The sequence below is a fragment of the Sinohyriopsis cumingii genome, chromosome 11, assembly GCF_028554795.1.
Source record: "Sinohyriopsis cumingii isolate HCF-2022 chromosome 11, ASM2855479v2, whole genome shotgun sequence".
NCBI lineage: Eukaryota > Metazoa > Mollusca > Bivalvia > Unionida > Unionidae > Sinohyriopsis > Sinohyriopsis cumingii.
Window position 1 is genome coordinate 94,445,481 of NC_142971.1, and position 25,136 is coordinate 94,470,616.

The 25,136-nt window shown below is 33.4% G+C and overlaps 1 protein-coding gene across 1 annotated transcript in view; it reads right to left on the reverse strand.

The window, feature by feature from the left end:
- Positions 1 to 25,136, reverse strand: part of LOC149789031 (copine-8-like) — a 53,760-nt gene that overhangs the window by 21,924 nt on the left and 6,700 nt on the right. Inside the window, exons 3-11 of the mRNA XM_089975203.1 lie at positions 23,492 to 23,579; positions 22,393 to 22,496; positions 18,630 to 18,669; positions 17,759 to 17,832; positions 12,825 to 12,853; positions 12,302 to 12,330; positions 11,141 to 11,244; positions 10,359 to 10,463; positions 9,766 to 9,807 (exon numbers count right to left, since the gene is read on the reverse strand). Of these exons, the coding sequence (XP_089831329.1) occupies positions 9,766 to 9,807; positions 10,359 to 10,463; positions 11,141 to 11,244; positions 12,302 to 12,330; positions 12,825 to 12,853; positions 17,759 to 17,832; positions 18,630 to 18,669; positions 22,393 to 22,496; positions 23,492 to 23,579 (615 nt within the window). The remainder of the gene's footprint in view (positions 1 to 9,765; positions 9,808 to 10,358; positions 10,464 to 11,140; positions 11,245 to 12,301; positions 12,331 to 12,824; positions 12,854 to 17,758; positions 17,833 to 18,629; positions 18,670 to 22,392; positions 22,497 to 23,491; positions 23,580 to 25,136) is intronic.

A 25,136-nucleotide genomic window follows, 5' to 3' on the forward strand; every position in this document is an offset into this window, starting at 1 on the left:
ATAGCAAAACATCACATTGTTTAAATTCGAACACATTTTGTAATTAAATAAATGAACTTCTAATTCTTTTTTAGAATGAGTTAATCTAAAATAGTTTTTGTCAATTAAACATTTCTTCAGTCAAAAGCACTATTACACATGCTGATTAGCGACTCAATGACGTCACGCCAGGTTCATGATACTTTTAGCGATTCTAAAGCTACAACAGAAATAGTAAAGTTTCACACATGTATGTAAGCCATCTGAAATCGAGTGTCAAAACTAACCGATTGTTTACAAAAAGTACCAATCCAAATACAATAAGCAGTGTTCACTCTGTAATATTTATGTATTGCTTCCGTATGGGGCTGGTATATGTTGTACATGTCTGACGTTAATGATATCATAACCGATTTCCAAATATTTCTGTCGGACATTTGTAAATCATTCATAAATCTTATTTTCTTCTTTTATTTAACATAACTGTAAAATCCACCACCATAGTTGATTAATGTTTACACTGCCATGCCCGAGTGATCTATATATACCTCTTTACATACTATCAAGTATGAAAAAGAATCTTTACTTAACCCTGTCGGTTTTGCTATCTTAACCCTGTTAGTATTCCTATAATAATGCGTACAGCTTTGTTTCGAATAGGCAATGTCGAAGACATCTATCGAAAGTAAAGATTTTATCAGGCAAAAAAACCCATCCGAGTTTTGCTAATTTTGTTTTTTCAAAAGTAAAATCACGTCAAATATCAAGAAGAATCTTCACTTTACATTGTAGGCTTTGCTATTATAAACAAGACTATTAAAGGGACTAATGCTGTGCAAACCAAAATCCAGGAATCCAATACAAGACCATTTCTTCCTTTCAACTGCCACCTTTATTATGTCATAGGGAAATGCTTTCCATACAGTATGCTTTCATATTAAGATGAAACCCTCTGAACCCTGCTTTTTCGGCTGTATTTCAACCGAAATACAAAACATACGAAAATAAACCAAATGTCATATTTTTCTTTGGCATTAGGATATCAAACAGTCATGACAGTATAAAACTGATCTTTCTAAAGTTCAGAAAACATCCATCTCCGAAACACCTCCCTGGCTACTTAAGCAACCCAGTGTACTTTTTACGCTACACGATGGAAAAATCTGAAACTAACCCATCCTTCCTCAATAACTCCTATCATGGACTCCTCGCCGAATTTAATAACTAGAATTTACACTGATGGATCAAAGGATGATGAAAAAGCTGCTGTAGAAAACACGCAACAAATGTTCGCTTACCAAATGGTACATCGATTTTTTTTCAGTTGAAATCAGAGCAATAGACCTTGCTCTGCAATATACTGAAAATAAATGTATTTTAAACTGCATCATTTTCTCCAACTTACTATCAGTACTTTAGTCACAACACAATATAAAATTCGAAAACCATTACTAGCCAATATTCACATGAATAATACTGAGTTGTGTACCACTCACAATATAGTATACTGTTGGTTACACAGCCATATTGGTATTAAAGGTAGTGAAAAAGCAGATCTTGCTACTAAAATGGTTTGACCCCTCCGACCATCTGATTTTAAAATATCATACACTGATTTTAAAATACCATACACTGATTTTAAAATACCATACATTGATTTTAAACCTGATGTCAAAATGTATTTACGTCTGGAGTGGCATGCATCATGGTATGATGCAGTGAAAAACAAACTTTATGCGATCAAGTAAATCCTAGGAGAATGGGCTCCTTCCTATAGAACCATCCGCAGGGACGAGGTAGTCATTGCAAGAATTAGAATTGGCCATACTTATATAACCCACGCTAAAAGGCGAAGACCCACCAGAATGCGTTTCTTGCAGTGAACCATTCACTGTTAAGCATTTTTATGATAGGCTGTTTCGATCTCCAACATACGCGCAAATTAGTACTACAATGTGCAAGACATGAATGAACTTTCTGATACAATAAACGTCTCTTGCATTTTAAAATTCCTGAAAGAAGTAAATATTTATTCCAAGATATAACTATGCTGTCATCTTGAGTATTTTTATGCAATGTATATACCGTCGTTCATACTCAATGCCTTTTCATTCAAATCTTTATTGACTTACACCATCTACATTCACCGTTGATCGGGAAGCTTTATATATTATCCCCACCATCTCAGTTTTGCTCTTAACTGTTTGATTTTATTATCGCTGGTCGATAAGAAACCTTTCATCAACTGTTGTTAATATTGCGTATTGGTTTTTCTATGGCGCTAAATAGCCTAACATTGCAGGTGCGCCGTAAAACTAAAATCAATCAATCAATCCTTTCAATTGCTCAGCATGACAAATATCTATGATATTATTGAGCAGTAAGAGTTTCAAAATTATACAACGCCGTGGCCATATTGGATACAAGACCATCATTATCTTGATTAAGGACAAGCATTGTATCATTGGTACACGTTTGGTGAACATTCTACGCCAGTATGACTGTTATTCTTACTCCTGAATGGACAAAGTTTTCGAGATGAATATCTTGGCAGCCATATTTGATATAAGACTGGCTCTATTGTTTTAGCACCAACTATATATGAGAAAAGTCTTTTCGTGAAGGTCCCGTGTCAATATAACCATAAATTCTGTACGAGTAGTGATAACAAAAGATGTTTAATACAGTCTTTATGCGATGGCATGTGTGTTGTCAGAACGGCACAAGTTTCGTTTAGAAGCAACTAGATCTCACGCGAAGTCTTTTAGTAAAATCCCAAACTTCGATACGACTTTACATCAAGGAGAAGTACCAATGACCATGTTTTCAAAATGGCAACAATAGAGACCAGATGTATGTCCATGCAGCACCATTTTCATGTAAGAATTATTGGACGCAAACAAGAATTCTCACACTGAAGGTACCATGTTGATACGACTTTCCGTTCAGGAGCAGTAGCAACAATATTTTCAAGATTACTGCTATGGTGGCCATACTGAACATCAAATCAACACCGATTCAAAATTCTGGTCACAAACCCAAGTCAATGACTCTGTTCAGAAGAAACCGCAAAGAAAAAAAAAAGAGTGAAGATGGATGTCATCGTAGTGGTTGTATTGGATGTCAGGCGATACTATTTAAATTTGGAAGCAACCAGTCATCACATGATCTCTTAGTGAAACTCCCATGCTGATACTACCATCCACTTTAAGAGGAGTAGCAATTACATTTGTTTTTAAATATGTCTATATGTGGCCGTAATGGCGCTAGAACAGCATCGTTTTAATGTAGGAATCAACTTGACATCACATGTCGTTTTCTGGTGAAAACCCCATATTAATATTACTTTCCATTCAAGAGGGGTTGCACTAACCATATTTTCGAGATGGCTGCCGTTTTTTATTTGTTATATTGGAACTAAAGTCAGAACCATTTATTTAATATTGACTAGACGTCAAAAGGAAATCTTTAAAGGAAAACCCCATGACAAACCTTTTAGAAGGAATAACAATAACACTTTTCAAAATGGCTGCTCTTGCAGATGTAATGGATGTTAGAACAAGGTATCTCAAAAGTCTGTAACCCGGTATTTCTGAACATACCGCTACATGGACCATGTAACGCCGCAGAGATATTAGGGGCCAACAATTTAATTTTCTTGGCCAGGTGCCTATGACTTTTTTAAATTTCTGGCTCTCGAACAGAAAAATATCTTTCTCCGATTCATAGCAAAATAAGACCATGTTATGTGCATTATATTATTTAAAAATAATGACCCCTCCCCCCGAAAACAAATGGCTAGTATCTTATAGTAGATTATGAACTAAAGTGAGATGATCAAGCTTTCATGATATGACTGACATTTGAGAGCTTGTTAAAAACGTTGTGTTGACATAGCTTACAGTTTACTAGCTACGCTATTGACAGAAAATATTTAGTGCACAAGAGAAATTATGTACATTTCAAATAGAAAACAACTGCTCTCTAGAAAATGTTATTTGGTTTTGCGGTCTTACAAAGAAAATACATATACATAATTGCAGTTGCATCAGTTGATAAATGAAGGGAAGATTACTATTGATCAGAACAGTCATGTGACCAGACCCATTTCTGTATAAATTGTAGGGAGAACTATTTATAAAAATAGTATAAGTAGAATCACATGCAAAGTAACTAAAGTAAACACGAAACTGGATGGCATACACACTGCACATATTTAAAACGAAACAAAAACGGTGGGTTTATATTTGACTAGATTTGAAAAAGAAAAGCTGGGAAACTCAATCTGCCAAGAGCATTGGGTCTACAGCATTTTCATTACAGCTCGTTACAAATGAATTTAACACTGTAGGTAAATGAATATAGGGATTGGGAGGAGGGTTCAAAGACTAACATTATAACAATTCGATTTATAGTCCTACAATGTAATACACCGACCTTTAGAGTTACGACGTGGTGTGGGTGGGAGATCCGCTACATCTCACATCGTAACTGTTATATAGTTTCGATGTCTTGCACTGTTTGACTATTGGACTCCCGTCACTATAACTATTTACCGATAATCTTAATTTTATTTGTAAGTAGCCCCTGTAAGTGACCTAAACGGTTAATCAACACAAAAATAGATTTAAAAACGCAAAAAAAAAATGATTACTCACGTGTCTGGACAATAAAAACGATACACAAGTCACAAAGAACACATGATAGCATAAAATCCAAGAGTCATTCGTATGTCAAACAAAATAACATCCTTTATTTGGGCGTTATTTGCCGTGTGATTCGGCAACTGATAGTTTATGCCACCATAAACTCAGAAGAAGAAGAAAAAACCGTTAAACTCTTAAGTAACATATTAGCATTGTTACGTTTTAGGCTCTTTAAAACAGTAACATGAAAAGAGTGAAGACAACAAGCTTTGGAAAATTTAACAAATAATTTATTTTCCTAGAAAACCGGTAAAAATGAGAAAAAGAACCTACGGCTCTACGAATCAAATCCAAAAATAATCCAAGAATCATCCAAGAATTAAAAAATAGAAGTCCTAGAAATAAAAAGTCCTCAATTAATCTGAGTTGGGAGTCCTGATAAAAATACAAGATGGAGGACGATGACGTATACTGTGGTCAGTGTTGTCCTGATGTGTCAACAGTTCCTTGTTGAACCACATAAAATAATATTCTAGTTTTGAATTCCGAATAAAATTTAAATAATTGTCTTTGTCGAAGAATTCTGTATGAGTACTTACATATTTCCAGGAAAAAATTGAGTATAGCCCAACTGACTAAATTGTTTATAGAAAAGAGTTATACACTACTTTAAGACGCAAAACAGATTCCCGTATGAGGGTCACATGATCAGGTTTCTAGTACCACATTGAAGTTTTACATGCCTAACATCACGTATTCCCAGTATGACCTGGATTTCTTTCTATGAATCTTACACTAAGAAAGAATAATACATTTTGTTTTAAAAAGCTGTTTACTTCAACTCATCGATTTTTTAATCAATGTCAGGAACTAGGTCAGCAATTAGATACAAAGTTTCTATTATTAGGTGTTTATGAAAAAACAGTCAGGTCAAACTAATTTCTGTAAAATGTCAAATCCAGTATATAAAATTACATTACATCAGCATGTAAAGGATTTAAAAAAACTAAAAAACAAACAATTAAATTAAATCAAATATACATAACAACATACTCTAGTAAATGACTTAAAACAATTACATTTTGGTTTGCTTTTTTCTGTTTTGATGTGGTTCGAACATAATTGGCACTATTCCATTCGGCTGCTATGTTGTCTTACGTGACACGTGTCAAACATGTAATTAAACATTCATAAATATAATTATACTTGTAGTATTTTATATTAATTTAAGACAATGCATCTTGCATCAATTCGTAACAAGATTAGTAGCAAATTTCCTTGCATTGTGACTGACGGAAACTACCGAAGTACCGGTACAGTGCACACTTACCTTGGTACGTATCACCGGAAATAAATACCGCGGAAAACCGATATTTATAGGTTACTGCATTTGTATGTGAAAATATGAACGAGTTTTGGGATGGAATACTGCCCGAACTTGTGAGTGCAGTATATCCTTCCGACAAAACGAGTTCATACTTTCCCATACAAATGCAGTAACCTTTTTATTATATGCTCATGTTTTTAATACTACCCAAGGTTTAATTATATAAACAAAATACACTACAAGAAACAACGTAAATGAATGAATGCCGTATTCCAAACTAAATACACAAGCGCAGATTTGTCATTACACAATGACATCATTATTAATGCGCACATAACTCCGCCCAGATAAATTTGAACTTAGTCGCGTGCTCGTCATAACTTTCGAAAGAAATTGGCGTGCCTAGTTAAAATTGAAAGTCATATTGTGAATGAATGCGCAGTGCAACAACTGTTCCATTTGATATGGAATGAATATATTTTGGTATTTTGTTTCGATTCGACGAAAGTTTGTGATTTTAGACTGGATTCATCTGTGCAAATTATACATGAAATGCATCGGATTGAAGTGGCGCGGGAGAAGCGTGTTTACGTCTGCAAATGTGTTTCTGTCATTGAATGTTTGCAATCATAATGTGGGAAAATATGAAGTCTTTCAATTGCAATTATCAAAAGGACGTTATGGAATTTAATGCTTATTTCATTTTGAGTGCAATAAGGAGGATGCAATTACACTTATCATCGAAATTACAGCACAATTTCGAAATGTGTAATCCAGATTGAAACCCGATGACATGGCTCATGTAATTCGGATTTGCAGAATTAAGAAAATACATTTTGAGGAAATTCAGGATGTAAAACTAAGTATATTTTATTTTGCCATCCTTAAAACCAGATAAAGAAGACAGTACATGCCTTGTCACTTGTATGTTATTTGTAAGGACCTTATCTTCCGACTTTTATATAACGTAGCTAGCCTAAATCCGTAACATAGCATCAACGCTGAATGTGCCAAAACAGGTTTTTTTTTTGCAGTCCACGAAACATGTTTTAGTTCGTTCAGAAACAAATTTAAACAACCACAATGTAAAGAGCCTCTTACGCGAGTGTACATGATTTGTGTACAAATCAAAAGTGCTGGCGTCTGCGTCATTGTTTGTTTACAACAGAAAGTAGTTTCTTTATGCACGTAAATGCTACATGTGTATTGTCGCGCGCATTCAGTACCGGGAATACTGAACGATTCTGAAAATGTAAAGTTAACGAGGGAAAAAATGAGCGTATAATAAACCGGTGATACTGCACGCTTCTACTGAATGTAACCGTACTCTGGTCACTATTATTACTTACGGTTCAGTGCCCATGAATGTACTATCATTCTATTTTAGAGCATTTTCCTGGACCATTTTGGTGGTGATACAATAATTAGATTGGCATTCTTAGCATTGATCTAAAGATAATTATTTAAAACATCATTGTGTGGTTGCCTGTGTGTATTTTGGGGACAGTGAGCAATGAATGAAGCATTGATTCTGATCCGCAGGTGAAAACATTGACCCAATACACGTTGATTTGTTTACAAGGTAGTCTTTCAAAACAATGCCGGATAACCCATGACTAGAACTCAGTGCGTTTATCTTTGAAGGTACTTTACATTAACTTATAATTTATTGGGATCTGGACACTGGAACGTTCAGTGCTGAGAAACATGAATAGACTATATAGGAGAAATAATTGTTATCCGAGTCCTGTCAATGGGTAAGCAAGGTGGGGTTAACTCTAAGCAGCTTTCGGAAATAACATTGGACCCCGAGTTCCAAACAGGTATTTTCTTTTGTGCATCATACCCTGAAAACCAAAATTGGCACATCATATATAAATATCAAAACTTTTCCGTCACCAGATATATATTTTTAATAGATATGATCGACAGTTTAAGAGATATAAATTTCAGGACTGTTCCTTTGGCAATTATTAGAACCAACCACGGGAGTTATATGCACAGATTAACCCGTTCACCACTGTCAGATCGGTGTTTAGTATTGTCTGAGCTTTTTATCTACTACTGTTGTCAGGTAAAACTCCTCGTGAAATTCAAACAATGAATAGTAACTTTAATTTTTATTCTTTAATTTGCCTGGATTGTGCTTTTAATTCGGAGTAAATCAAAGCGAGGTGAATTCTAATGTACAATTGAGGACAATATACCACAAAGTACCGTGTACATAGGATAAGCATGGAGATGCACATTTTGAGTCTTTTTTTCTTTTGTTAATTTTAATAAATGAAGTTAATTTTAATAAATGTAGTCTATTTTAATAAATGTATGAATATCATACATATTCTATATTATACTTAGTTTAAGGCATTTGTGTTTTTTTAAAATGATTTTTGATATGTTTGTAAATTTTCCTTTGCTGAGAAAACTACCGATCACCATCTGTCGGAAATTGTGACTAACGTGCTATTTTTGGATTTTAAATTTTGGTAAACTTCTGGTGTGATATGTTGGGATATATGGGGAAACAATAAGTATATACTAATGAGAAATCGGTAAATCCGCAAAAGCTAATTTAACTCCTTGAAAATGCGTTTTGTTTTTCAAAAAAATAAAAGTAATTTGAGCATAGCTACTTGATGTCTGAGCGGCAATATTTTATTTTCTAAAACATGTTGATATGACCCTCCAAATCAAAAGTAGTGATAGCAAGATTTTTAAAACGGCATCTGCTGCGTCTGTATGGAATGTTCGAGCACCACCATTTTCAATTAGCACCATCTTATCATAAGAGGCATTCTTGTGAAAAATCTATGCTGATAAGACTTTCAATTACGGAGGAGCAGCGATAAAAAATTTTAAAGATGGCTGTCAATTCAATTAAGAGTTTAGAAAGAGTAATGATAAACCTGTGCTAACCAACGGATGACAGAGGACAACAGGCCATTCCGTAAGCTCTTCTGTTTCTGCTCTATGAGTTATAAAGCCAAATATAGCATTGCAACAGGTGTGTAACTGCCTTCGTGGGAGGGTGGGGATTCTAACCTGGTATTTTACAGTATAATGCTTTAACTACGTTAGAAGTAGAACATGCTGATGCATCTGGCAATGCCAAAATAAGTACAAATGTACAATGGTTTTGATGCAAGTTTTCTGCCGATGGCTGTTCCAACTTGTGTTTTTTTATATATAATTTTAGCCGCAGGATCCTTAACGTTATTGCGATACCATTGGAATTACATTATTGCTAAGCGGGTAATAATGGAGAACTATGTATACAGGGTGAAACAATCCTATGCGGTCATGAGATGCATGCAAACAAACTTAATCTAAGCATGTAGAATGTTAAATACAAGTCAAGGTGACCTTTAATGCAAGGATGTGGTGCTAACATAGATGCTTACATATATTGACTTAACACATTTGTCCATTGACCTGCCAGTCCAGTTTGTCCGGAAATCAGCTGGCCGTACAGAAAACTGCACTCCTAATGCTGCAGTAACGTTAAGGATCATACGACCAAAATATATTTATTTAATAAAATTTTCTAAATGAATAGTGAAAGGAGATTCTACAAAAATTCATAACATTTTTAAGTTCTCCTCTATGTAGTAGTAGTAGATGAGTTATCGTTCTACCCCTGCATCGGAATTGGGACACACACACACACACACACACACACACACACATCGTATTTGCACCATTTCCATTTAGAACTAACTAGACATGTTACGAAGTCTTTTGGTGAAAGCACAATATCGATATATTGAGTCATGACGGCATAGAACTCGTAATCTAATTATTAAATTTACTCACTTTCCATCATCGTCCCAGTGATAGCATTTCGTTTTAAATATACTGAAAATAGAGCGGAAGCATGGAAATAGTAACTTCGTATTAGAGAAAAAAGTTCTTGGTATGTTATATGCTGAATCAACAAATATTAAATACCCAAAAAGTGTCACAATTGTAGCTATCGAACAATCTTCTTACTGTATGATTTGTCTTCAACATGATTAGTTGTCACACACGATAAAATATTCAACATATCCAGACACATCTATATTATCTGTGTACATTCCTTATGTTTCAAGTCACATGATTTCAGACCAAAAATATTTTTGTCCCTTACAAAATAATTTGTTTAAATTAGATTGATAAATATCATTCCAACGTATGAATAAGAACAGCTAATGGAAAATCCGATTTTATTGGACTGCGATCATAAATGTACAGACGTAAATAAAAATCAGTTGATATATTTACCTGGGTTTTGTTAAGAACTATGAAAGAGCCATTTCCTAGTTTTTAAGTTCATGAATTTTACCCAATGCAGTTCCAAACATCACTGGCAAATATATACATGTATTTCAGAGAATAGTAAAATGTTCTGTCCCTGAATGACTTACCGATTATAATCTCCATTGCACAATGTTTTTACTGGAATGGAAAATGGGGCCCATGTAGGTTTCGAAGTGTTTCGGATGACTTCGGTCTTGTGAATTAATGAGAAGCTGCAATATTAGCAGAAAATAAACCAGAAAGTTTTATTTTAGTATTGCTAGCTGTGGCTGATGTTAAGTACACTGAGACAAGATCAATGGCAGTTAGACTTCCCATAAAAAGCATGGAATTTACGCAATTAATGCAACTACTGTGGACTGACCATTTTATCACGACAGCGCATCGAAGTCCTTTTTAGTCGATCCGTTCCATTAAATTGTTCCAAACGCTCGCTGTTAAATTAGTAATTCCACAATCAGTCAGAGAAACAAATAAATGGCAGAAAACCACTTGTCAGAGATAACTCGAAACCTCTCAGAAACACAAAACAAGTATAAAAAATAATCGTCAATGTCAGTTAGAAATATTTAAGTGCCTGTTAAATTGCAAGTTAGTGCATTCAAATGTTTTTTTTTTCAATTTACAAAATTTAATTATTCCCGAAGGAAAGTAACTTATTGGTCGAAATCGGTAAAAATCGAATTCACCATTACCATTCTCTTGTCTTTATTTTGCGATGTTAGCTTGAAAAAACTATGCAAGGGAAATTTCTCCTCAAGGCAATGTAAAACAAAATCAAATGATCTTAGTTCTGAACATTGATAATGAAAATCTTAAGTCGTTAAAATTATAGCCACATTTTACAGACATCAATAAGTGCAAAAGTCTGAATCAAACGCATTCTTACCCCTTGTCTTCATCTGTACTGTATAACACCAGAAAGGGATCCAGTTTTCCAAAGATTGTTCTTTTCTCAAGCTTACTAGCTCTAAAATGCAGTGTTGCTACTTCCTGAGAAGGAACGTAAATCATATCAGTGCTTTCAAATGAACACTTCATCAACTATAAAGGCTCACCATCATAAATCATCATTCTATTTATTGTAAATAGCAACTCGTATTCTCAACTTCTAACCTCAACTTCACCGTCCCCACCACCACCAACAGACAGTGGCACAGGGGTCATAATGCAAGTCTGCTGTTTCGTTAGGCACCCCTTCCGGCTATGAATACATTATATATATATATATATATATATATATATATATATATATATATATATATATATATATATATATATATATATATATACAAGAGAGAGAGAGAGAGAGAGAAGAGAGAGAGAGATTTAACCGTTTGCTTAAAGTGTTTATGATAATCGTTCCAATCACAAGGACTGTGCCATTGTTACATGAAACTGGTTGCCACATGATTATTGATTATTGATTATTCTCGACTGTGTGCAGTATGTTTCTAAAGAGCATAGTAAAATGTTATCAATGAAGACAATGAACATTTTATAACTTCATTTTCTGATTATGTACAGAACTTATAATAATGATCAATTGGTAACTGGTTCCGTGTGGCAAATGGTACATACCTTCTATGATTTAAAACAATTATCTGGGAATACATTGTTTGCAATTGGGTATGCACTCGTTTCAATAATTATTTACTAAATCTCGTGACAATTTACAAAAAATTATTCTGAGACCTGACAATGAATACACTCTTTCTCATCGATTGAAATGAATATTTAACTACACCAGTAAATATATGCGGAGAGAACGGTGTGAGCAGTTATTAAAATTATATTTAATAATAGTAATAATAATAATAATAATAATAATAATAATAATAATAATTCTTTAAATTCTTTCATTTAATATGCTAATTAAATTGATAAAATCTAATTCCACAAGATGATTACTAGGCAATCCTAATTAAGTTTAATCCAAAGAGCAGCCACAAATTCAAAGAGCTCAAATAAATCATCCTAATGAACATGTATCTAAGTGAGAAAGTTACAGGATCACTCTGCAAGATTAAAGCATAAAACTGGCTCTCACCTTACAACTGGAAACTTCTTCAGCTCTCACTAAAAGGGAAATAAACTCGTTTAACATTAAAATAAAATAAGAATGTATACACCGGAATACATAGTACACAAGTACGCAAATTCAGTATTTTACATTACAGGTCAAAGTCCTGTTTCAGACAGGCACAACAAATCTGTTTACTCAGACCTAATCCGATCATGACATACAATCTCTTTATTATGAATAAAGTTCAGACAATCAAGGAAGTGAACTTCATGACAGATTCCAGATTAAATGAAGACCAAAGACCAGGCTTATTTTCGGATTATAGTAGTCACTTAAGATAATATGTAGACTTAAAGAATCCACCTCTTCAAATGGACTTGGATTTTGATTGCAGAGATGATATTAATGACAAAACATAGATTTATAAATTTTCACAGATTGCAATGCTTGAAAATAAGAAGTTTCAGGTTTTAAGCTTTGCTGTGTTCTATTGGTTATTTAGTTGATCAGATATCACCACAGTATGCATCTCTTTAGTTCTACTCACCTATTATTGTTCCTGCATCAGCCACTCTCCTGAAATACAGAAACATTTAAATTTCATTGAATCCAAGCTTCATTTTTCTTCAATTTTACCTTTTAATAGTAAGGACTTAAGCAAACAAGCACTCTACACCACACATACATACATAAAAAAATAGTATTTCTGAAGATTGTAAATAAAATTTATTTTCCTTGCATTATTTACCGATGTCAATGATTTACTGAAATGATGTGAACCATATAATAATATTTTGTTACTGTGTTAAGCATATAATGATATTTTGTTACCGTGTTAACCATATAATATTTTGTTACTGTGTTAACCATATAATGCTTTTTTATTACTGTGTTAACCATATAATGATATTTTGTTACTGTTTTAACCATATAATGATATTTTGTTACTGTGTTAACCATATAATGCTATTTTGTTACTGTGTTAACCATATATTTTGTTACTGTGTTAACCATATAATGATATTTTATTACTGTGTTAACCATATAATATTTTATTACTGTGTTAACCATATAATGATATTTTGTTACTGTGTTAACCGTATAATGATACTTTATTACTGTGTTAACCATATAATGATACTTTATTACTGTGTTAACCATATAATGATACTTTATTACTGTGTTAACCATATAATATTGTATTACTGTGTTAACCATATAATGATATTTTGTTACTGTGTTAACCATATAATGATACTTTATTACTGCGTTAACCATATAATGATACTTTATTACTGTGTTAACCATATAATATTTTGTTACTATGTTAATCATTTACTGATGTCGTGTCAATCACGTACTGATAATGTTAACCATTGACTGATGTCATGTCAGTCATGTACTGATAGTGTTAACCATTGACTGATGTCATGTCAGTCATGTACTGATAGTGTTAACCATTGACTAATATTATGCTATATATACTGTGTTAATCATTTATCAATATCGTGTTAATGATTCATCATTTATTGATAATGTGTCACTCAGTTATTAATAATGTGTCAAACAGTTACTAATACGGTCTATATAGGTTACTGATATTGTGTAAAACTGTTACTTGTACGTATTTAAATCATTTAACAGAACCTAAGTAATGGTTCAATCGACCGTCACAATACTTCACTGGTTTGAAAAGAAACGTATTAGGATAATCAGCTTACTTTCTGGGAGATAATCGACCGTGAAAGTAATAATCATTTGCGATAGGCTATCATACAAAGAAAAATAGTACTTTAGCGGAACATCAGAAGAGATGCAGTAAAAGACTGTACCTTAAAAATCAATACTGAAAACGCATTTCTTTTCTGGTGAAGTGACCTTTCTTCCTCAACCTGACTAGGGTGAAGTAGTGGGAAAATTGCGAGAAACAAGCATATAGTAGTGAACATTCAAAATGTTTGCAAAAGACTTTAAGACAGCCGTTTTATTTTCTACTGTAATCATTCGAGTCAAATATTTTTAAAAATACTCGTTAAACTTTATGACCATATTAAAATCGTTGATTCGGTAACATTGTTATAGGATTTTGTAAATGCAAAAGACCGTTGACCTCAAAAATGTTAATGTAAACATTCGGTAAAAGACGGTAGGTCTCAAACGGACAATGTTTCTACAATCTAGAGATGGAATCAACAGATTAGCTTTGTTGTAGAAGTTTGAAATGAATAACAAACATGAATATCGTGCTTGCGTTAAAAGCGTTATATTATAATTTACATGTTTCGATAATTTTTCCTCAAAAGGAAGAAGGGTAATATTTGTCGAAAAGGTCACGCTTTTACGGAAACTAATTGTTACGTACATGTAAACGAAGAATGGAATCGTCGTAAACACTAATATCTTTTTTTCTCGATTTTTCCAACTATTTCATGTTTTTTTTTACCTAGAACCTCGCTCATTTTTATTTGAGTGTTGAAGGTAAGAGAGCAGTCGTCACTTTCAATGGTACTGCATATTTGCAAACTGGAAAATTGGTGTGAGAAATGGAGCAATGACAATGTGAGAAATGGAGCAATGACAATGTGAGAAATTGAGCAATGACAATGGTGTCTTTTGTAGGATACTCAATCATCAAAATCGTGAATGTTTTTTAAAAAAATCATCATTTAAGTTTAGGTTATATCATTTTAAACGGTTCCTAATTGTTAAAACAAATTTGAAATGCCTAACAGAATTTCGGCATAAAAAATGAAACCATGAATATAATCGAGTATCATTTGCGGAATGAAATAAAACAAATACTCTCATTTATTTTTTGAAATAGTTGTGTTACTAATAAATGTATCTATTATAAGTAGAATAAAAAAACCTAATTGCAGGTTTTCCATTTCGTATGCCGAAAATCCATCACGAAGGCTTGACACGTTACTTTTATTGTAAATTATATAACGTTTGGTAATTTAGTTTATAATGGAAAGAAACGTTAATAGAAAACTGAAACATGATTTACTTTGTTACCTATCATACTGATTGATGTACGTGTGTTTGTGAGTGTTCTTCATTCTACTTGTTGCCCACCCAAAAGCTCCCGATTCCAAAATGAGTCATATTTTAACACTGCATCAAACAATCACCTTGCTATATAAGTTATCAAAACAAGTAATAGAAACTGTTTATATAGATCCTTATGCTAAATTATAGTAACAATCGGATTATCTGCATTACCGTGCAAATTTATATATGATTAGTGGAGATACGTATATATCATTAACATTAACAATTGCATCACAAACTTGCTTAATATCTGTGCTTCCTCTCCTAGGACATGAACATTAAATTCACTTGCCATAAAGAGAATTAATTTCCAAGGAACTGAGTCGATTGATTCAGAAAGTATTTTCAAGTACAATACAAACAATAACTACATATCAAATGAGTTGTAAATGTGAAGACAGCGTTGACACGTTTTACAATGTCTAATATGAAATGATCAAATCGCATTAAAACAACAAACGCCATTTGCTGAACAATAAAACACTACCTAATTCCAAAGAAAGCTATTTAGGGAGTTCCAGAACTAGCAGCAAAACGGAGAATTCTAAATTCTCAATGAAAGTCGGGATAGTTTGACGCTTGACGAATTGATTTCAATTCCAATAGGCTTCTTTAAGCCCATAAGGATATTTACAAATTTTAGTATCATATGGAAATGAAATATTTCAAATAGTGGATTAAACTAATACATTCGCAATTCGTTAAATATATTACATCCATTGAAATGATTGAAAAGCGCTCTGATATTTTCCCTTAGAAAGCATAATTAAAGTTATGATTTCTTGAAAGGAAACGTTGCTTCTTTTAATGGACTAATTACTGTTTGATATTTATAATTCTCTTAATATTTTGAGGCGGTACTGGATCGTTAAAAACAGTGATACATGCCAAATGATAATGCTATTTTTAAGTATGGAACCTAACAATACTGGTATGCAACATTATGAAAACTATCTGGTTTTGTACAAGTCGATGTTGACTTTCACTGACAATTCCATTTCGAATGTTGAAAATCCATTTCGTAATACAAGATTACATTTTAACAATTAGGAAATGCTTGCAATCAACATAACAAACATTAAAACTCTTGATTTTTCTGATTGACCAACTTAATAAAAACAAACTGTTAATTGTTAAAGCATCATTTCTCGTGCCAGTTCTGCTACACAAATTAATCTACAGCAAGATTGTTCGCTTTTAACTTTAAACTTTTAACTATTGTTGCATTCATTTTTAAGGTTTGGCATGGATGGACAGACGGACATTGGCACAGATGTACAGACATATTGACATGGATGTACAGACATATTGGCATGGATGTACAGCTGGAAAGTGACATGGATGTACAGCTGGACATTGACATGAATGTACAGCTGGATATTGACATGGATGTACAAACGGATATTAACATGGATGTACAGGTGAACGTTGACATGGATGTACAGATGGATGTTGGCATGGATGCACAAATGGACATTGACATCGATGTACATTGACATGGATGTACAGATGGACATTGACATAGATGTACATTGACATGGATGTACAGATGGACATTGACATCGATGTACATTGACATGGATGTACAGATGGACAATGACATCGATGTAAAGATAGACGTCGACATGGATGCACATATGGACATTGGCATGGATGCACATATGGACAATGACATGGATGTACAGACAGACATTAGCATGGATATACAGATAGACGTTGACATGGATGCACAGATGGACAATGACATGGATGTACAGATAAACGTTGACATGGATGTACAGATGGACGCTGACATGGATACACAGATGGACAGTGACATGGATGTACAGACGGATATTGGCATTGAAGTACAGACGGACATTGACATTGATGTACAGATGGGTATTAACATGGATGTACAGATGGATGTAGACATGGATGCACAGATGGACATTGACATGGATGTACATATAGACACTGACATGGATGTACAGGTGGACAATGACATGGATGTACAGATGGACACTGACATGGATGCGAAAGTGATTGCCATATTTATCAAAAACTACCGTTCGATTATTTTACTGATATTTCCAATATACGCCTTTTCTTGCCGAGGTGAGAAACGTTAAAAGCGGGAATATGAGCCGAGTGATGTGTTAAATCTGCAGAACTTCAATTAACGAACAAGATTAAGTAGACAAGGAAGTAGTAGTAGAAGTAACATTAATTGTAGAATTTCATTTTCCTGAATTAGTTTTAAATACATTTCGTCTGGCGATACATAAAGTCCGATTTTCACTCAATGCCGACATACTCATGCAGATATAATGTCTTGTTCTACAAGAATACATGCAACGTTAGCTTGGGAACAGCACATATTTACACATTAAATTGTGCTTTGTAATTAGCGTTCTCCATCACACTAGAACTGGTATTTTCACTTACTCGAGTGAACATTCGAATATCCCTCCGCAGCTCATTATCTCTCCTAATGTACACTCCATCATCCCAAGAAAGCCCTAAAAGTATTTGAATATAGAAATATATTTAGTGACCATTTTGCTCCTACAGACCTACATGGCTACATCAAAAAATTCCATTTATATTCGAACTTAATTCCCATGTTTCCACAATGCTTTGCTATGTATTAAATACCACAAGAAGACTGCATTTAATGCTTACTGTGGTCATGAAAATAAAACAAAAATAGCGTAATTTTTATAAATTAAGGAGCAGAAACCAGATAGCTTCAAAAACATTATTCAGACTGTATATGGTTTGATATAAAATAGAAAATACATTACTAACGGTCAATTATGTATGCTGCTAAAATGTCTGGACACGTGGAATGCAATACAAATGATAAATGCAAACATGATTACAATGATTACAGAGTTCCCACGGTTGACAAGTCATGACACGGAAGCACATTTCTCTGGCTAGTCTGATTTGTGAAGTATAAAGACAGGACCTTGGATGTTACTAAGCACATTTTACTGACTAGTCTAGTCTGTAAAATATGAAGGAAGGACTTTAATATACTACCTGGAAGCACATTTTACAAGCTACCATGGTTTCCAAAATGTACAATACGGGCCTTACTACTTGGCAGTCCATTTCCCTCTCGTGTTTGGTTTTGTAAAATAATTAAGTAGAACTTGACATTCTTCTTGGAACCACATTTTAATAGCTGGTCAGGTTTGTAAGATAAGAAGGCAGGATTCACTACTACTTAGAGGCACTTTTTACTGGATAGAATGGTAAAAATTGAAATTTTTAATATGGAAGCACATTAATACATTCATAAGGGACTTACCTGTTTTTTTAATCTCTCTCCAGGGAAGCTAACATCATGGCTGAAAAAAGGATTAAATATTAGAACAAAAAGGATTGAAAACTGGACCAACAGCTTTCGTTGAATAAAACGTCTTTAAATATTCAACATAATTGCATTGACTAACATGACTGAAGATATTTCCATACTGGTATTTACTAGTTATTACTTCCTAAGCAATGATGGTGTGGTCCCAATTGTATGTGTTGCTGTTACGGAACAAAGTGTTCAGAAACACAAAAATTAATCTTTCTCATTTTATAGTCAAGCAGTTCAGTTTTCTTGTATGCTTCAGTTTCATTCAAAATATTAATATTCTTTGCGATAAATTGCTTTTCCAGGTCACTAAAGTATTTTGACAAACTCTTCTGGTCACTAGATAATTAAAGATTTCAGGAACGCTGTCAATAATTGCCAACGTTATATGACAATATGACAAAGCTGAAGCGAAGATCACAATGTGCTCGTTACTTATACATATGCATATATGTCTTTAAGAAATGGCATTTGTGTGTCTAAGTTATCTAGGCAATATCAAATTTGCCGAGAAATACAAACGGATGCTAGTTGCATGTATTTTTTCATAATCTTACCTTAAGTTGCAAATTAAAGTTCTTAAAATGCAGGGGATGACAAGATAATGCTCTGCTCCTCTAGTAGGATCAAGATTGTTTTTTTAAATGTTGAATAGATCCTTGTAAAAAGGTCACAACAATTAATTTTAGATGGTGGAACAATGTTATCATAAATTCTTGATTCCAACACGTCGTTGCTAACATTTCTAATGAGAATTGATTAACATACGTGGTACTTATTATGCGCAAAAGAAATATTTTTTTGGTGTCTGGAAACTCTTCAACTATGATATTCCAATAATCCAAATTCTATGATATTCCAATAATCCAAAATTTCAAATTATAATCGTATTCAATCACAGGCAATGATGATTCTGCAATTATCAACAAAACAAAAAAGGAAGAAAAAAAGGGCGTGACAGTAATCATTTTAAGTTGCATACAACACTTTCTTCCAATAGGCTATGCTAATTATGGCCAAAATCCCCAAATCCGACTCACCATCAATAGCAATTATGATGTTCATAAGACCGCCATTTCTTGACTGCATTATTTTCCATTATGGTTTCTGGAATCATCCAAATTTCAAATAAAAGTCGTGTACTCAGTCTTGTGTAACACTGATTCGACATTTAACATCATTAAAAAGTTTAAAATAATCTGCTACGGGTACTTATTATTGTCCCAAATCAGTGACTTGATGACAAAATAAAAGCCCCGCAGCCATCAGCATGGGCAAATTAATCTGATAACACAATTAGAAAGGTTAGTTTACTCTTAAGTCCTGTGGTAATATTTCCCGCAAGGGTAAATGACTGAATTAAGTAGAACTAATTAGACTGATTTATTCTCCATACTAAAGTACTCACTGAACAAAAAGAAAATTTCACAGAAATATATTGTTAAATATTAGCAATGGAAGTGGAGTTCTAATTTATTCATAACAAATGGTTTTTTTTGAACATTTTCAATCTTTGGAACTTTTATTTCCATTTGCATGAAAGTTTTAAACGTACAAATTCTAATTTATCATTTTTGTAGAAGATATTGAAACTGTTGCAGTGTTTAACTTTCAATTATCAGAAAATGATAATTGCTGAAACAATATTTTTTCTTTAGAAAGCGATTTAAAACTTACTGTATATCTTTCTTGCTTTAAGTAAATGAGATTAATAACGAGTCAGGCTACTATTAATTAGTTTATTATCACAGTACTTTGGAAAAGTTCCCAATTTTGTTAAACCCATCTGTTAGCTAAAATGCTGTCCTCTTTACGTTGAGATTAATCAAAAATACTTCATGACCGACCTTCATTGTTCCGACAATTGGATGGACCAATATGTGACGATGATACATGCATACCAAAAGGCTCATGTCCAGCATCTGCTAAAGCTGGATCAACTAAAAAGTCATTGGAAGGGACTGATGATCTACTATCCAAAAAGAAATTTTCAGAAATTAGAGACAAGATCATTTATTCGTATTAACTACTAAATGTTTAAACCACATTCTTCAGCGACAAGATTTTCAAATTATCCACTGAGGTAACCATGATAGATGCAAGAGCGATCCCATTTTAAATTAGACACCATTAGAAAACTAGACACTATTAGAAAAATTCTGGTGACTCCCACCCTCGGCTGATATGACAAGAGACATGTTTAACACAGATTGGCAACTCAGCGCCGGCCTGTCGTCATCAGGATACCTTTGTAACACCACGTGGCTCTGCTTGAGTTAGCTATAACAATATCAGTCCATCTATACTGCTAGTCTACGCAAGAACGCGCTTCTTCTTACTGCGTCTCGAAAGTGTTTTCTTTTATTCTATGATACCTCTTGGAATATATTATATTATCGATACTTAACAATAAAATGAAAATGGGTCTAATCATTAATGTTTTCTTTCAGATTTGTGAGTATAAAGTACAGTTAGTCACTAACGAATCCAAGTGGCGGGTGACGCCAAAAGGAAAATTTTGTTAGTACCATATCCGTTACCTATTTTAATGAATTTTTTCATCTGCATTAAATTATGTATATTTGGTAATATTTAAAAGCTAAATAAATTACGTATATTTGGTATAATTTAAAAAATAAATAAATTTTCGGAGGAGAGCATAAGATTTAAGTACCACACCTAAGGTTTAAACGAAAAAAGTGTCTTTGAAATAATTATCTTTTTTGGTTAAAACTATGTTAAAAATCTTAGTCACACACACACACACACACACACACACACACACACACTGTTCTGATCAGACATTTTGGCACTATAGGTGAAGATAACTCTTTAAAAATAAATCCTGAAATTGTATTAGCCATTCAATATGTAGATTACAAGTCAATCAATATACAGATTAGACATAGCAGCAGTAGCACTGGCAATTCATTATGCTACTTGCCTCGCAGTCGATAAGTTGATTTACATATACATAGCCACCCACTAGACTAGATTGCCAATGTCTGCGTTATATGTCTCAGATATGATAAATCATTCAGAAGAATTAGACAAGATTTGAAATATGTTCATTGTGGCATCCAGGTCAGATATTCACGATTTGTATTTAGGATATCGTAACTGTTCTTCTGTTGAGAACCCGATTTTTGTCAAGTCCTCCTTGATTTAGCTTAAAGCCAATTTGACAGCGAGCTTAACATAATATTGCTTTAACACCAACAGTTCAATTTATGAACGGCTGGATGTCTAAACAATAACGGTGTCAAGCGTCTGCCCAGGCAGTCTCAAAGAAATAAAACCACTGGATTGCAGCTTCTATGAAGGGCGTTTACGTTTCTAACACGTAGCAGGTCTCACGATACAGCATACATGTAAAACACATTGCAAAGTTATCTTCTGGGACAAGTGAACCAAAGCTTCACAGTAAGGGCAATTAAAGGCAATCTCCTGCGAATAAATGACTACTGTTAGGTAAAACAAAACTTGTTGGAAATGTTGCTACTACATAATTTATTTTAGTGTGAACTTAACAAGATACTCCCGCGCTGCAAGGTTATCTAAACGGGGATACTGGAGTAAGCATTATACACCCTAATGTCAGATTGATGCATGCATGCACCGAGTTCCATACAGTGCCCACTGTCCAAACCAAGGATAAGAAATTTCTGACAAATGAAAAATGCAAGATCTCTTTATTAAGGAAACTTACATCTCAAATCTAAGCTTTTGAGATTCTTGAAAGTAGTAGTCCAATATAAATTTGTGGGTGAAATCCGGATCTGCGGAGTCCATTATTATCTCTGTTCTTCCAATCTGAAAATATGGTTTATGGCAAAGGTTATTTGGAAAACATGTACAGTGTAAAATATACCTTTATGTATGTAGGTATAATAAACTATTGTGAAGAAACAAGTTTAAATAAGACATCAGAGCTATTATCAGTCAACAAGATTGTCACTTATTAACTTAGTAAACACAATTCCTCTCTGCAAAATGCGTGTCTACCTAAAGGTAATAATGTTGTAATGTTATGGCCTCAACTTTATTCACACGAATTATGGGACGGGGGACAAGATGCAGCTTGATGCTTCAAGAGGATGAGATTCAAGTCAAGGTAACTCCTGAATGCATCTCAAAAGGATAACAAAGTCTTATAATAAATACAAAATTATGTATCTACGATGGCTTTCAGTTTATATTAATTATATTTTTGCACTTTTATTTCCTAACATGGAAAGTGTGTTCTTCACAAGAAAAAAGAAACAAGTCACTTTTAATTGCCGTTTGTGGACAAGAGAATTTATGACAACATACAACGAAACAGATATAAGCATTGTGCAAATTGAGCGACTTTATCAGAAAGTACAATTAAACCTATACAAGCATTCTGTATAATTGAGAAACCTTATCAGGATGGACAATGAAACCAGTATAAGCATTCTGCAAATTGAGAGACTTTATCAGAAAGTACAACGTGGCTGATAGAAGTATTCTGTAATTTCATAACCTTACGAGAAAATATAGTGAGACACATACGCATTCTTTGAATTAACTTGTAATTTAATTGGATACAATTTAATTTAATTGTAATTTGGGTACAATCTTAGATCTTTATGTATTGCTAGAAACCATTGATTTAAATCTTTATCCAATGAACTATCTTATTAAAGACAGATAGATCTTTATCCCTAACAAAGATTTTTTAAAACAAATTTAATATGTACGGACAACAATTTCATTTTTGGCAAAACCACAAAAACTGACCAACAAAAGTAAATTGTAAATCGATTCAGATTACTCGTACTTACTTCATAAAATGAAACCGAGTTCCTGTCATATATGCATAGAGCGCACATCGGATCACATTTGGGAAATTCACATCGGTCAGTTAGATGTCTACATTAAAAACAATTTCAAGACATTAAATACATACATGAACAAAATTGCTCTCACATACACACACACACATACATAAACACCCAAAAAGTCACAAAATAGAACCGTATTGTTTACGTTAATCCATGTTCCTTTCATTGTGCATTAAATACAAGTACTACAATGAAAATCCTGGTCTAACATTGCATAAACACCGGCAGATCAGGATCTATCTCTGTTATGCTAATTACTACTAACAAACTTTATAAACCCATATCTTCCAGTGCATTATGCGACATACATCGGGCTCTTTGCAGCGTGCAGCTGGACCAGACGCCAAAGCGAGTGTATGCAATATATTGAATGTTGATAATATCATATTGTAGTCAAACGTTTCCACATACATTTCTTAACCACGTGACGCTAGACTACTTCAATTTGCAGAAAAGATTTTGTAAGATAATGACAATTCAGCTTGTTATATTTATGTCAAGATTACCCCAATTGAAAGATACTGCCTTCCAACATTTGTAATCAAAACATGTACATAGATTACACATTTAAGCCATTAGGTATAATAAGGTACCAAAGATAATACAGGTTGTAATACAATAAAGTCTCGTGGACATGGATAACAGATGACTTGCCCTTTTCTGAGTAATTCAAGTAATAGTCTTCACAGCAAACGGTTGCTATTCTTTCTTCATAATACAAATTACTCAAACTCTTCAATAGCAAACCCCTTACCCATCAACCACTATCACATTTACTATAAATGATTATCAGTATTTTTATGGTACGTGCTCTTCTAGACTCGTCTCTGTATATATATATATATATATATATATATATATATATATATATATATATATATATTTATTTATTTATTTATTTATTTTTATTACATACCTGATGATGGGATACTGGAATTTGTTTGTGTGATGAAATATTAATAGCATCAGAGTCTATACAATTTGAATCACTTATGTGGTAGTGTTAACTCATATACAAAAAAATATGCTCTTTGATGAGATATCAACTGCAATGTGTATATCCTTGATGCTTTTCGATTTTAAGATCAGTAGCGGGGTATAAACAAAGGGAAAGTATGCGAACAATTGAATAATACCAACGACAAAAATGACACAAGTTTAATGACAAAACCATCGATGGAATATAGTACACATACTCGGTTATCTGGTGATCTTAACTCTCAAAATGCACAAACTTGGTTATCTGGCAATCTTAACTCTCAAAATATAGTTATATATCTGGCGACCTTATGTCTCAAAACAAGTACATGATTATCTGGCGACCATATGTCTCAAAATAAAATTACTTAGTTATCTGGCGACCATAAGTCTCAAAATACAATTACTTCAGTTATCTGGCGACCTTATGTCTCAAAATACAATTACTTAGTTATATGCCGACCTTTTGTCTCAAAACAATTACTTGGTTATCTGACGACCTTAATTCTCAAAATAGAATTACTTATATATCTGGCGACCTTAAGTCTCAAAACACAATTACTTGGTTATGTGGTGACAGTACATCTCAAAATACAATTACTAGTTT